General features: G+C 36.5%; 2 protein-coding genes across 2 annotated transcripts in view; one reads left to right on the top strand and one right to left on the bottom strand.

Annotated features, from left to right (window-relative positions):
- LOC311292519 (uncharacterized protein) overlaps positions 1 to 16,028 on the bottom strand; it is a 679,077-nt gene that overhangs the window by 286,441 nt on the left and 376,608 nt on the right. The gene's annotated exons all lie outside the window — the stretch shown is intronic.
- On the top strand, positions 543 to 4,539 carry LOC311291431 (uncharacterized protein; the record flags this gene model as incomplete). The annotated part of the gene is made up of 5 exons (XM_084410466.1): positions 543 to 811; positions 1,358 to 1,518; positions 3,191 to 3,398; positions 4,101 to 4,176; positions 4,349 to 4,539. Exons 1-5 carry the CDS (start codon positions 785 to 787, stop codon positions 4,537 to 4,539), a joined length of 663 nt encoding a protein of 220 aa, XP_084266592.1. The 5' UTR covers positions 543 to 784.

Raw genomic sequence — 16,028 nt, 5'->3', positions numbered from 1 at the left:
CGAGTCACACATGAAGAAACTCATACGCTCACATTTTTTGTACAGTTGCTGCAGTGAATATGGTGCAAAACGCATTCACACACCCGTATCAAAAATGTGAAGTCACGGACAAATTTTGCACACCCGCAAATTAATATGTGAATCCATACAATGAGAGTTGCACACTTGTAGAACATCTGGTCACAAATGCATTACTTTTCTTGGATAGTTTTCTAACATAATCGCAAGTCCATCGCAATTACTACAACTGCTTGAATCTGCTGCTACGAGTCTCAAACGCAGATTTTTCGCCTTCAAATGACAAGTTCCGCGCGCTCTCACTTTTGCACCATATACTCCGTGAAATGTGGAGCAAAAGTGATTTGTGCATCTGTGAGGCAGCGGCAGGCCCTGTTCAGAGAGCAGAGAATTTCGGCCAATCAGAAAAGCTCGTTTGAGCCGTCGGCGCGCGACCGAGAACGCGGAAAAAAACCGTCACCATCTTCCCGCGCTGGCGATGTGAAGGACCAATAAAGGTATGCTTTTTTCTTATCTTCCCCCTGCAATCATTCACCGTTATACATTTGTTTAAGTAGTTTTAATATGTGCGCTGGTCGTCTAAGTTGGTAATCATTGTTTCTTAGTTGGGTTAGCCTTTATTGTTTCACGAAATGTAAGTTACACTAACGCTAATGCTAGCCTATCTGTACTGTTAAGTTTGCTATTCAATCGTCTCATAATTAAAGATACTCTCATATTAAACGATGTATTCCTTATATTCTCTTCTGCTTTACCTTCTAGAAAAATGACAGAACAGGGTGGGTCTTCGCAGGTCAGTATCATATCACATCAAATGTGTACAGTGTTTTTCTTTCTTTTGGTTTGGTTTGTTTTTGGTGGATGATAACATGTAACGTTATAGGAATACCATAGTAAAGTAAAGGTATTTTATTTGCCCAGTAGGCATAATTAGAAGCTGCAGTGAGTCACAGAGCAGGTTAATTAACATTCTATAAAGCCAATGCGATTTAAAGCATGTTTTAAATCCAAAATTACTGCAAATTGGTGTGTTCCATGAAATATAAAATCACTATTTACATAGTTTAAGAATAGTTAGTTCACTCCCATGTGCCCTGCAGTGTCCCAAATCAGCTGACCTGCAACAGATGCTTAACCACTTAGAAACAGGCGCTTCCTGCCTCCTTACTTTGTTATTTGTTCTTATAGACTCTTATAGACTTGACAATTAAAATGAGGTTGGTTTAGGCATCAGAGACAAATCTGTATCTGTCTATATAGTCAAGACTAAAATTTACATGATTCCATTTTCTAAGTACGTCTAATTAAATGTAACCCAGACTTCTCTCTAAATGAACAGAAGACAAACATTGAGTCAGCAGTCCGTGTGCTTCTAAACTGCATACAAAGTGAAAGGGAAAGACCTCCGTCACATCAAAACACCACTGCTCAGCCTACTGCTACTGTTCCTACCAGCAGCAGACCTGTAAGACCAGCCACAGTGCGGCATGAGATGCAAAGGTAAGTGATTGTTAGCAAAACTAAATTTAGTTTTTGGCAAAAATAACCACAATTATTGTGGTCAAAAAGAAGATCACTCTTACTTAACACAACTTAGGAAACATTCCAGTAATCACTCAGCCCTGTTGTAAAATAAGAATAGAATGTGTGCTGTGCTGAATTATCTTTATTTATTTATAACCGGAGGTCCCCTGACAGCATCTTTGAGGTTCATTTAGACCATGAACCCATTCATGAGGTTCATGAAACGAAATACTTGGGCATAATTTTGGATAAACACCTGAAGTTTCAAAGTCAAGTAAACCATGTTTGTAGGAAAGTCAAATTAAATCTGAACTGTTTTCGTTTTATTAGAGGAGAGTTGTCACATCATGCTGCTTTATTGTTTATGCATGCATTGGTTTTTTCACATTTGTCATACTGTGTTACAGTATGGTCACAAACATCAGTGTCCACTCTGAAACCAGTTACTTCTCTATATAAACAGGCAATTAAGATATTTGACAAGAAACCAATGAGATGGCATCATTGTGATATCATACAAAAGCACAAGTTTTTTACTTTTGAAAATTTTGTTAATTTTAGTATTTTGAAATTGACTTTTAAATGTTTGAACAACTGTGTGTCACCACTGTTCTCTGGCCTCATGCAGAGGCGTCAGGGCTCTCTTAGACCTTCCACCAGAGCCTCAGTTAGTGGGGATTGTGTGCTCCCAAAGTTTAAAAAATCTTTTGGACAGTCTAGCTTCTCCTTCAGAGGGGCTACACTGTGGAACTCTCTCCCCATTGGATTTAAACTGCAGAACAATATTAAAATCTTTACCAGAGAGCTCAAACAGTGGCTTAAATCGGGCCAAAGTTGTTCCCATGTATAAAATGTGTCTTGTTTTGTTTAACAATGTGTTTTTATCTGTTGTAAAAGCCCCTATGGACAGGTGTTGAAAATTAGCACATGTGCTATAACACTTTAAACAATGCATCTGGTTCGTCCAATGCTATTGCTATGTCCATATTAAATAAATAAAATTAAAAAATAAATAAATAAAAAACTATGGAGCTGTTGAAATCTTGAATCTGATTGGTTGATGAATATTCTAGGTGTGCAATTATTTTTAGGGAAATGCTCAGCTAAAGTAGTTCCAGTCCAGTCAGGTCTGACCGCATTACAGTTCCATATCACTTGATTTCAATTATTTCAAAGTTCAAACAGACTTAAACAGCAAAAAAAAAAAAAGGAGAACTGTGTAAGAACTAAACTGAGTGCTTAACTAATTGAGCTTGAACAGTTAAATACACATACCTATGAGTCAAAGTTACATGTATTTTCAAGTAAAATGAGTAATTTATGTCTTAAGTTAACATGAACAATTAAGAAAGCAATGGAGGCTTGGGATGAGATGCATAAGAAATGAGTCTTACACACAAGAGCATTTTAAGGACAAAAACCTGACAAATGTCTTGAAATACAATATCTGAACAATGATTTAAGGTGTGGTAACCGTTGTATAAGTGGAATAATTTACTCCAGTGCAATATTTTGTAATAATCAAAAAATCAGTTACAATGTAACACAATTTTACACAACAACAACAACAACTCAACACCGTTTTATATTCATTAAACAATTTTACTTTGATTTTCACTGATTAATAACTATCTATGCCTCCTCCAAGATGTTTCCCATCTTTGTATTCTGGAGGCCAGAAACGAAAAAGAAAGTCAGCGGATACTCCACGTGTATCAGCTATAAGGTTTATGGAACTGCAGTTCTGCCTGCAACCTGAGAACACCGACAAAACCCCAAAGGATGAGGCAGTGCTCTTGCAAGCAGGTCTTGGAAGGAGGACCATAAATATGGCTGAAAATGTGGATCACACAGAGGTTAGCCTTAAAGATAACAAAAAAATCTACTCTGAAGACATAGACATTTTTCAGTTACTGTTTCAAATCGTGATTTCTGTTGTGGTCGCCATACTGGCAGTCAATTTTTGACATCTGTATACTGTAATGTCTTACAATTGCTGTGATCATGCCACAGAACTGTTTAACTGGTTTACATTTTAAGTGATTTCATTGTCAGTCTGTCTAATCCATACAAGTTGTCATTTATCTTGTCTGATTTATCCCCTGCTCTGTCTGTCACTGCTGTCTTGATTTTGTAGATTGATATCTGCCACAGCTGGACTGTACACCATCTTCCGTACACCAGGAATGACTTAAAGTCTTTCAGTCATTCCTGGTTTATGGAGGTGTATGAAATCAGTCTGATTGTTGCAAATATCACTGTACGTAGTAGGGCAGTGACCTGCAGATTGGCGGGTGAACCAAACAACCTTTATTGCAGCTGGTACAGAACAGACAAACTATCAACATCTAACTTTATCTGATAACTGCCATCAGTCATCATTGAACTATTTCACCTCATACAACACACAAAAGCACTGGTCGTAAAGATACCAAATCCTGACTATATGCTATTGATGATATTGATTATATGTTAACTGATGCCACAGTTGTTTCAATTGACTGAAAAGATGGTGGAACTGATATTTTCACAATGACAGCAGTGCAAATTTATTCCAGATAAGCCGAGTGCTGCTGGAAGAATTTCCCAAGATGAGAGATGTGCGTGGTGGTTGGCTGCTTACAAAGGCTTCAGGTGAGGTTTTTTCTCCATTGTTACAGAAAACATCCAGACCTGTTTTTTAAGCACAAAATGTTTGTTTGTGTTAAATTTTAATGTATGTCATCTTGAATAATATCATATTCCATCATACAAAGGAAGAAACGGTCATTTGAATGAGCTACTACATTTTTTTATGTTTTCAAAGGGGGCAGTGGACAAAGAAAAACCACTCCATTGCCCCAGGGCGCTGAAGGGTACACTGCTAAAGTCCTAAAGTCTTCATCAAACAATGCGAAAAATGTAATATACATTGTCCCTCTTCAAGAAAAGATAGATACCACCCCACTCCCATTTGATGCTGCAGAGTTCGAAAGAATGCCAAAAACGCATGCATGACTTGTGACAAGTTGATTCCTCTGCCCCTGATACAGTTCCACATCGAGTCCTGTGGAGATAATGTAAGTTGTCTTCTAAATTCTAGTTGTTTTATAAAATAAATATAACACTTCATGTCCTCAGCTATGGTTTGATTGAATCATTGTAGTGTAATTCAGTTTTCAGCTGACAAGTCATTGTTATAAAGAGTTGTTTTTTTGTGTTCTATATTCAAAGAAAGATGAATCTGAAGAGGAAGCAGACCAGACAGTAGACCAGCCAGCAGGACAGGAGTCTGACCTTATTTGTGTGGTAAGCCATCAATGATGTTTCAGGTTAATATTAAAGCTGCAATCCAGAAAAAAATTACACAGACTGATATCACAAACTTAAGTATCTTTTATTCTTCGGTTCATATACCACTGTAGTATTTTCAGTTTCAGGTTTGTTAAATTTATATACCTCTTTATAACCACTTGACCCTTAGGACTCCTGTCCAATTTGTGGAAAGCAGTTTCCTGCAGAGATTGTTGCCTACCATGCAAGTTCATGTGGTGAAAGGTATCGCAAGCATGATGAAAAAAAAAAAAAAAAAAAAAAAAAAAAAAAACAGTGCCAGTGCTGTTATATCAATCATTTAAATTGATTCACTTAAATTTCCTTCCTGAAAAGGTGAAAAAAGCTTAATTGTAACATCCAGATTTAAAACAACTCATACTGCTCACATTGGCAGACTAATTAAAATAGCCTTATAAGATATAAAATAATTATTTGAATTAGTATGTCTTGCTATTTGTTTAGTATGTTTAATGAAAAGCAAGGAAATCTAGATAAAATTTGTGAATCATGAAAATGTTAAAAAAAAAATAATAATAATTTAATTTTCATATCACCCAGCACATTATTACAAAGAACATTGTAAAGTTACTAAAGTAAGCTTAATCTTTAATTTGGTGTAAAGTCATGCTTACACAATTCTAACTTTCTTTAAAAGTCCTCACTGTAGACTGCACATCATGTAATATTTACTGATTGTAGTTATACATTACTGGGCTTTTAGCAATCATAATGCTTTCAGATGCTTGAGGGGTAGCTGATAGGTTAGCTTCATACAGACTGCAATCAGGTGTGCCACATGCACAATGACATGTTTGCAAATATCTTATGTGTAATGATCTGAGTGTGAGTGTAAGTGTAAGTGTAATTTTGTTTGTTATAGAGTGTGAGTGTAAGTGTAAGTGTAAGTGTAATTTTGTTTGTTATAGAGTGTGAGTGTAAGTGTAAGTGTAATTTTGTTTGTTATAGAGTGTGAGTGTAAGTGTAAGTGTAAGTGTAATTTTGTTTGTTATAGAGTGTGAGTGTAAGTGTAAGTGTAATTTTGTTTGTTATAGAGTGTGAGTGTAAGTGTAAGTGTAATTTTGTTTGTTATAGAGTGTGAGTGTAAGTGTAAGTGTAATTTTGTTTGTTATAGAGTGTTCATGTGTGTTTATGTTTTAATGTTAAGTTTTGCAGAGATTATTTCCACATCTAATCCCTTCCACCTCACAAGTTTTGGCGCAGAATGAAATATTTATCATGGCAGGGAGAATGATTGGCCATTCTTTTCTGCATGGTGGACCTCGTCTGACAGGTCTTAGCTCTGCAGTTCTTCATGTGCTGTTAGGTGGAACACCCCAGACAGCCACCATCACACTTGAAGATGTGGCAGATCTAGACATCAAGGAGACCATCAGACTGGTATGTTCCAAGAAGTGCAATGCAATCCATATCTGTACTCCAGTATTTTTAGGTTTCAGAAAAGCAATTAAAAAAAAGAAGAAAATAAAAATATTTACAGATGACTGTACTAAATACCAGATATAATGCTGAAAGTAATGATTAAAATATAGCTGCGAGCAGCGATTACGGGCCCAAGCCGGTGGCACCGCAACCCCGGTGCCTTTAGTTACCTAAAGGCACCAGGGTGGCGGTACCGCCGGCTTTGGCCCTCCATCGCTGCTCGCAGCTATATTTATATATATATATATATATATATATATATATATATATATATATATATACATATATATATATATATATATATATACATATATATATATATATATATATATATATACATACATACACACACATACATATATATATATATATACATACATACATACACACACATACATATATATATATATATATATATATATATATATTATTGTTCAAAAGTTTGGGGTCAGTAAGATTTTTAATGTTTTTAGGAGAAGTCTCTTCTGCTCACCAAGGCTGCATTTATTGATTAAAAATACAAACAAAAACAGTAATATTGTGAAATATTATTCCAATTTAAAACAGCTGTTTTCAATTTTAAAATATTTTACATAGTAATTCATTTCTGTGATCAAAGTTGAGTTTTCAGCATCATTACTCCAGTCTTCAGTGTCACATGATCCTTCAGAAATCATACTAATATGATGATTGATGCTCAATAAATATTAATTATTATTTTCAATGTTGAAAACAGTTGTGTACAGATTTTTTTTTTTCAAAATGCTTTGATGAATGTAAAGTTCAAAAGAACAGCATATATTTCAAATATATATATTTTTAACATTATAAATGTCTTTACTGTAACTGTTGATCAGTTTAACTCATCCTTCATAAATAAAAGTACTGATTTATTTTATTTCTTTCCCCCAAAAATAAAATTTTAATTATTACTAACCACAAACTTTTGAGCGGTAGTGTTTAACGTTACAAAAGCTTTAGATTTCAGATAAATGCTGTTCTTTTGAACTTTCTATTCATCAAAGACTGTACACAACTGTTTTCGACATTTAAAATAATAATGAATGTTTCTTGAGTATCAATCATCATATTAGAATAATTTCTGAAGGATCATGTGACAGTGACGACTGGAGTAATGATGCTGAAAACTCAGCTTTGATCACAGGAATAAATAACAGTTTAAAATATATTAAAATAGAAAGCAGCTGTTTTAAATTGGAATACTATTTTACAATATTACTGTTTTTGTTTGTATTTTTAATCAAATAAATGCAGCCTTGGTGAGCAGAAGAAACTTCTCTGTTATGTGCGCGCCACAGACTGCACGCACGTCCGCTTAGAGTTCCGCCTTTTGCCTTCCGTCAATATTACGTTATTAGAAAAAATATTTTTTTAGAGAATCGATTTTTTGACATTTGTAAATCGATTCAGAATCGTCCACGTCCGCATCGCGATGCATCTAAGAATCAATTTTTTCTCCCACCCCTAGATTTCATACAACAGGTTAATAAACAGTTACAATTAAGTCACTTACATTTTAGATGCAATGTTGACTGTTTTTGTTCTGTTTCAGCAGCGAAAATAGTTAAACAAAGATCACGGCAGAACCATCACGCATCACGTGTTTTCTCATAACTGAACGATTCAGCATTTTTAACGAATCGGTTGACTCAAAGATTGAATGATCAATCCATAAACATCTGTCTTAATCATGATCGACTCATTCGAACGAATCGTTTGAACGAACAAATCAATGACTCGCTTATTAAGATGGATGCCTGGCGACACCTAATGGCGGTTTAGTGTTGTTTAAAAGCATCATTCTTTCCCACATGTGTGTGATTTGTGTGTGCAACATTATCATTATTTTTCTTTCACTATTATATTAGCGATTTAAAAGCACCCACTCGTGTCACACGTCGATTAACCGGTGGGAAAATATCCTCAGACACATACCTAATAAATGTATATTTAAATACAATATTGGCCTACCTGGTAAAAAGTTTTATATACTATTTTGATGTCCTTTTGGACACAAGAGGGCAGTATAGCCCTATGTTTGCTTTTTTGTTGAACCAAATAGCACTAAATAGCCTGTTTTTAACTTTTTCATTCTTCTTGAATTGCAAAAACAGAATAAAATGGGTTTAGTTGTGATATTTGTATACTTTTATATAGAAATAAATGGTATATAATTACATTTTTAGAAGATTTTTTGTGTTTCCTTTTTGGACATTACTTTAATCCCTCGCCATAGCAAAACCGTTTGAGATATTTATTATCCATTCACAATTTAGCATATTTAATGTAGTTTCATCATGTTGAAAAAGTTTGGTACGAATAAAATAAATAGTTTAAGAGTAGTGGCAAAAAATTCAGAGGCTGATTTTGCAAAAAAATTCACATTCAGACCAAAATATCTGACTTCCTGATGGCCAGAGCTATTGAATGTAAATTAGAAAGTTGTCCGGCTTGATGAGAACAATATACAAACTATTTTTTCTTTACTGTAGTTAAAAGTAACCCCCCCACTTTTGTCAAAAGCATGTTGAAAGTGACACACTTCCTGCTGCCAGTTGGTGGCGCTATAACTTTGACTCACAATAGCTACATCCATCTGATCGGCCTCTTACCACGAACACACTGCTGAAGTTTCATCAAGATCAGTTAATGTATGCAGAAGTTATTCCACTTCCGTGTTTCTCTTTTCTCGCCATAAATTCGATTCCTCGCCACGGCCAAACCGTTCGAGATATCAAAAATCCGTCCGCAATTTAGCATCCTCAAAGTCTTGACTACATGCACACCGAGTTTGAAGGGGACACAGTGAATTTTCTAGGAGGAGTATTTCACATTCCACAGCAAGCGTTTTCCAAACAACCCATAATAGCCGACTTCCTGTTGGGCTGGCGTAAAACTTGACCGGGGTAAAGTTGTTTGGCCCGATGAGATCTATATGTGTACCGAGTTTCATATTAATTCATGCGAGCGTGTTTGATATATGGATCAAGTTTTAGAACCCCGTTCAAGGGGGCGCTGTTGAGCCCCCCAGCCACGCCCGGGTACCAGCTTCAGCCCGGCCCTGATGGCCGTGGGTTCTGACCTGTGTGCAAAGTTTCAAGAGTTTTTGAGCACGTTAAGGACCCCAAAAGCCCCTGAAACCTTGATTAACAATATAAAAGCAATAGTCAAATCCCCCCCTCCCCTCACACACACAGAGACACAGAGAGAGGGAGAGAAAATTCTTCAGAAAATCCACATTCAAACCAAAATATCTCTCTTCCTGTTGGTCGGAGATGGTTCATGTAAATTAGAAAGTTGTCCGTCTTGATGAGAACAATACACATACCAAGTTTTGTGATTCTAGGAAAAACTAAGCCCCCATTTTTGACTAAAGGTGGCGCTACTGAGCCATTCCACCACGCCCGTTTCTGAAACTTTGCACATGTCTACTGGCTAATAAATGTGATGTGTCTGTTGAGTTTCATGCAATTTCAAGTATGTTAAGAGTCTCAAAAGCATCAAAAAAGAATATTAAAGTTTGATGCGTTGCCACGGCAACAGTATCTAAGATATCAATAATCCTTTCACAGGTTTACATCTGCCGTGTGTCTACATTGTACACATAAAGTTTGAAGCAAATCGGGTAAAAATAAGACACTGATTTCAAAGCATTTTGAAAGTGATGTACTTCCTGCTGCCAGTTGGTGGCGCTATAACTTTGACTCACAATAGTCACATCTGTGCGATCGGCCTCTTACAACAAACACACTGCTGAAGTTTCATCAAGATCAGTTAATGTATGCAGAAGTTATAACACACTTCCTGTTTCATTTTTTCGCCATAAATTTGTTTCCTCGCCACAGCCAAACCGTTCGAGATATCAAAAATCCGTCCGCAATTTAGCATCCTCAATGTCTTGACTTCATGCACACCGAGTTTGGAGGCGAATCGATGAATTCCCTAGGAGGAGTACATTAAATTCCACAGCATGCGTTTCCAAACAACGCTAAATAGCCAACTTCCTGTTTGGCTGGCGTAAAACTTAGAGCACGAAAGTTGTTCGGCCCGATGAGATCTATATGTGTACCGAGTTTCATATTATTACATGCAAGCGTGTTTGATTTATGGACACGTGTTAGGATCCCGTTCCAGGGGGCGCTGTCGAGCCCCCCTGCCACGCCCGGGTACCAGCTTCAGTCCGGCCCTGATGGCCGCGGGTTCTGACGTGTGTGCAAAATTTCAAGAGTTTTCGAGCATGTTAAGAGCCCCAAAAGTGCCCGAAAGGTTGACAAAATAATAATAATAATAATAAATATAGCTGCGAGCAGCGATTACGGGCCCAAGCCGGTGGCACCGCAACCCCGGTGCCTTTAGTTACCTAAAGGCACCGGGGTGGCGGTACCGCCGGCTTTGGCCCTCCATCGCTGCTCGCAGCTATATTTATATATATATATATATATATATATACATACATACATACATACATACATACATACACACACACACACACACACACACACACATACATATATATGTATATGTATATGTATATGTATGTATATATATATATATATATATATATATACATACATACATACACACACATACATATATATGTATATGTATATATATATATATATATTAGGGCTGTCAATCGATTAAAATTTTTAATCGCGATTAATCGCATGATTGTCATGAGTTAACTCGCGATTAATCGCATTTAATCGCACATTTTTTATTTGTTCTAAATATACCTTAAATTAATACTTTTCAAGTTTGTAATACTCTAATCAATGTGGGCATGGATAAATATAGACGCTTTATGCAAATGTATGTTTATTATTGAAACCATAGTCAATATAGCATGAAGACGAGACATGTTTCAAAGGCCATAGATGTTTTTCAAAGAACTTGTTCATGTCTATTAGACACATGTAGAAAGAACAAAGAAATACCAGGTTCCCATTACTTCTCTTTCTTTGCACTGAGCAATTAACACAAACATGTTTAGATTTTTGCATGACAGGGCAGCTCTTCTGAAAATGCTAAATGTACATTTAGCATTTATTATTACATTGTAGTTTGTCTCTCTCTGTGCCCATTTTGATAAAGCTAAATTCTCAATAAATTCTCAATAAAACGTATATTTTACTGTTTCTGTTGTCAAACAACGGAATGAATTTGAAATGGTGACTGAAACGCGACCAAATAAACATAACCAGCTCTCCCTTCCAAGACGTTAATCTGCACAAAAATTCTGATAATCGAGCCGTCGTCTGGTGAAATCAAATACACATAAGCTAAAGACAATATCCGTGCTCTGATTTCGGCTATTTGTAAAATTAGAGAACAACATAATATCTGTGTTTAACTGAATTAAAGCGCTGCTCCTCCGCGTGAGACGCAGAGAGAGAGAGAGAGAGAGAGAGAGAGAGAGAGAGAGAGAGGCGCGCGCGCGTGCTGAGAGAGCAGTACCGGCGATTCTCAGAAACTAAATAAGGTTTGGGCGCTTTGTTGAAGGGAAAAAAATCGCTAAAGGGGTCTGCAATGTCGCTAAGTTGCCAACACTGTGTATGTCCATTTCTCCAACTAGGGGTTGGGTCACGGGTCAAACAGAAAATACGCGCTGCGTTAATCGTCCGTTAAAAAAATTAGTGCCGTTAATATGATTTTGCGTTAACGCGTCATTAACGCGCTAACTTTGACAGCCCTAATATATATATATATATATATATATATATATATATATATATATATATATATATATTATTGTTCAAAAGTTCGGGGTCAGTAAGATTTTTAATGTTTTTAGGAGAAGTCTCTTCTGCTCACCAAGGCTGCATTTATTGATTAAAAATACAAACAAAAGCAGTAATATTGTGAAATATTATTCCAATTTAAAACAGCTGTTTTCAATTTTAAAATATTTTACATAGTAATTCATTTCTGTGATCAAAGTTGAGTTTTCAGCATCATTACTCCAGTCTTCAGTGTCACATGATCCTTCAGAAATCATACTAATATGATGATTGATGGTCAATAAATATTAATTATTATTTTCAATGTTGAAAACAGTTGTGTACAGATTTTTTTTTTCAAAATGCTTTGATGAATGTAAAGTTCAAAAGAACAGCATATATTTCAAATATATATATTTTTAACATTATAAATGTCTTTACTGTAACTGTTGATCAGTTTAACTCATCCTTCATAAATAAAAGTACTGATTTATTTTATTTCTTTCCCCCAAAAATAAAATTGTAATTATTACTAACCCAAAACTTTTGAGCGGTAGTGTTTAACGTTACAAAAGCTTTAGATTTCAGATAAATGCTGTTCTTTTGAACTTTCTATTCATCAAAGACTGTACACAACTGTTTTCGACATTTAAAATAATAATGAATGTTTCTTGAGTATCAATCATCATATAAGAATAATTTCTGAAGGATCATGTGACAGTGACGACTGGAGTAATGATGCTGAAAACTCAGCTTTGATCACAGGAATAAATAACAGTTTAAAATATATTAAAATAGAAAGCAGCTGTTTTAAATTGGAATAATATTTTACAATATTACTGTTTTTGTTTGTATTTTTAATCAAATAAATGCAGCCTTGGTGAGCAGAAGAAACTTCTCTGTTATGTGTGCGCCACAGACTGCACGCACGTCCGCTTAGAGTTCCGCCTTTTGCCTTCCGTCAATATTACGTTATTAGAAAAAATATTTTTTTAGAGAATCGATTTTTTGACATTTGTGAATCGATTCAGAATCGTCCACGTCCGCATCGCGATGCATCTAAGAATCAATTTTTTCTCCCACCCCTAGATTTCATACAACAGGTTAATAAACAGTTACAATTAAGTCACTTACATTTTAGATGCAATGTTGACTGTTTTTGTTCTGTTTCAGCAGCGAAAATAGTTAAACAAAGATCACGGCAGAACCATCACGCATCACGTGTTTTCTCATAACTGAACGATTCAGCATTTTTAACGAATCGGTTGACTCAAAGATTGAATGATCAATCCATAAACATCTGTCTTAATCATGATCGACTCATTCGAACGAATCGTTTGAACGAATGAATCAATGACTCGCTTATTAAGATGGATGCCTGGCAACACCTAATGGCGGTTTAGTGTTGTTTAAAAGCATCATTCTTTCCCACATGTGTGTGATTTGTGTGTGCAACATTATCATTATTTTTCTTTCACTATTATATTAGCGATTTAAAAGCACCCACTCGTGTCACACGTCGATTAACCGGTGGGAAAATATCCTCAGACACATACCTAATAAATGTATATTTAAATACAATATTGGCCTACCTGGTAAAAAGTTTTATATACTATTTTGATGTCCTTTTGGACACAAGAGGGCAGTATAGCCCTATGTTTGCTTTTTTGTTGAACCAAATAGCACTAAATAGCCTGTTTTTAACTTTTTCATTCTTCTTGAATTGCAAAAACAGAATAAAATGGGTTTAGTTGTGATATTTGTATACTTTTATATAGAAATAAATGGTATATAATTACATTTTTAGAAGATTTTTACTTTAATCCCTCGCCATAGCAAAACCGTTTGAGATATTTATTATCCATTCACAATTTAGCATATTTAATGTAGTTTCATCATGTTGAAAAAGTTTGGTACGAATAAAATAAATAGTTTAAGAGGAGTGGCTAAAAATTCAGAGGCTGATTTTGCAAAAAAATTCACATTCAGACCAAAATATCTGACTTCCTGATGGCCAGAGCTATTGAATGTAAATTAGAAAGTTGTCCGGCTTGATGAGAACAATATACAAACTATTTTTTCTTTACTGTAGTTAAAAGTAACCCCCCCACTTTTGTCAAAAGCATGTTGAAAGTGACACACTTCCTGCTGCCAGTTGGTGGCGCTATAACTTTGACTCACAATAGCTACATCCATCTGATCGGCCTCTTACCACGAACACACTGCTGAAGTTTCATCAAGATCAGTTAATGTATGCAGCAGTTATTCCACTTCCGTGTTTCTCTTTTCTCGCCATAAATTCGATTCCTCGCCACAGCCAAACCGTTCGAGATATCAAAAATCCGTCCACAATTTAGCATCCTCAAAGTCTTGACTACATGCCCACCGAGTTTGAAGGGGACACGGTGAATTTTCAAGGAGGAGTATTTCACATTCCACAGCAAGCGTTTTCCAAACAACCCATAATAGCCGACTTCCTGTTGGGCTGGCGTAAAACTTGACCGGGGTAAAGTTGTTCGGCCCGATGAGATCTATATGTGTACCGAGTTTCATATTAATTCATGCGAGCGTGTTTGATATATGGATCAAGTTTTAGAACCCCGTTCAAGGGGGCGCTGTTGAGCCCCCCAGCCACGCCCGGGTACCAGCTTCAGCCCGGCCCTGATGGCCGTGGGTTCTGACCTGTGTGCAAAGTTTCAAGAGTTTTTGAGCACGTTAAGGACCCCAAAAGCCCCTGAAACCTTGATTAACAATATAAAAGCAATAGTCAAATCCCCCCCTCCCCTCACACACACACAGACACAGAGAGAGGGAGAGAAAATTCTTCAGAAAATCCACATTCAAACCAAAATATCTCTCTTCCTGTTGGTCAGAGATGGTTCATGTAAATTAGAAAGTTGTCCGTCTTGATGAGAACAATACACATACCAAGTTTTGTGATTCTAGGAAAAACTAAACCCCCATTTTTGAGTAAAGGTGGCGCTACTGAGCCATTCCACCACCCCCGTTTCTGAAACTTTGCACATGTCTACTGGCTAATAAATGTGATGTGTCTGTTGAGTTTCATGCAATTTCAAGTATGTTAAGAGTCTCAAAAGCATCAAAAAAGAATATTAAAGTTTGATGCGTTGCCACGGCAACAGTATCTAAGATATCAATAATCCTTTCACAGGTTTACATCTGCCATGTGTCTACATTGTACACATAAAGTTTGAAGCAAATCGGGTAAAAATAAGACACTGATTTCAAAGCATTTTGAAAGTGATGTACTTCCTGCTGCCTGTTGGTGGCGCTATAACTTTGACTCACAATAGTCACATCTGTGCGATCGGCCTCTTACAACGAACACACTGCTGAAGTTTCATCAAGATCAGTTAATGTATGCAGAAGTTATAACACACTTCCTGTTTCATTTTTTCGCCATAAATTTGTTTCCTCGCCACGGCCAAACCGTTCGAGATATCAAAAATCCGTCCGCAATTTAGCATCCTCAATGTCTTAACTTCATGCACACCGAGTTTGAAGGCGAATCGATGAATTCCCTAGGAGGAGTACATTAAATTCCACAGCATGCGTTTCCAAACAACGCTAAATAGCCAACTTCCTGTTTGGCTGGCGTAAAACTTAGAGCACGAAAGTTGTTCGGCCCGATGAGATCTATATGTGTACCGAGTTTCATATCATTACATGCAAGTGTGTTTGATTTATGGACAAGTGTTCGGATCCCGTTCCAGGGGGCGCTGTTGAGCCCCGCTGCCACGCCCGGGTACCAGCTTCAGCCCGGCCCTGATGGCCGCAGGTTCTGACCTGTGTGCAAAGTTTCAAGAGTTTTCGAGCACGTTAAGGGCCCCAAAAGCCCCTGAAACCTTGAAACACACTGAAATCAATTGGAAATTCCCTCCCACCCCTCACACACACAGAGACAGAGAGAGAGAGAGAGAGAATTCTCCAAAAAATCACATTCAAACCAAAATATCTGACTTCCTGTTG

The sequence above is a fragment of the Rutilus rutilus genome (assembly GCF_951802725.1).
Source record: "Rutilus rutilus genome assembly, chromosome: 6".
Lineage (NCBI taxonomy): Eukaryota > Metazoa > Chordata > Actinopteri > Cypriniformes > Leuciscidae > Rutilus > Rutilus rutilus.
The sequence above is the reverse complement of the archived record's forward strand: the minus strand, read 5'-3'. Positions and strand labels throughout refer to the sequence as shown.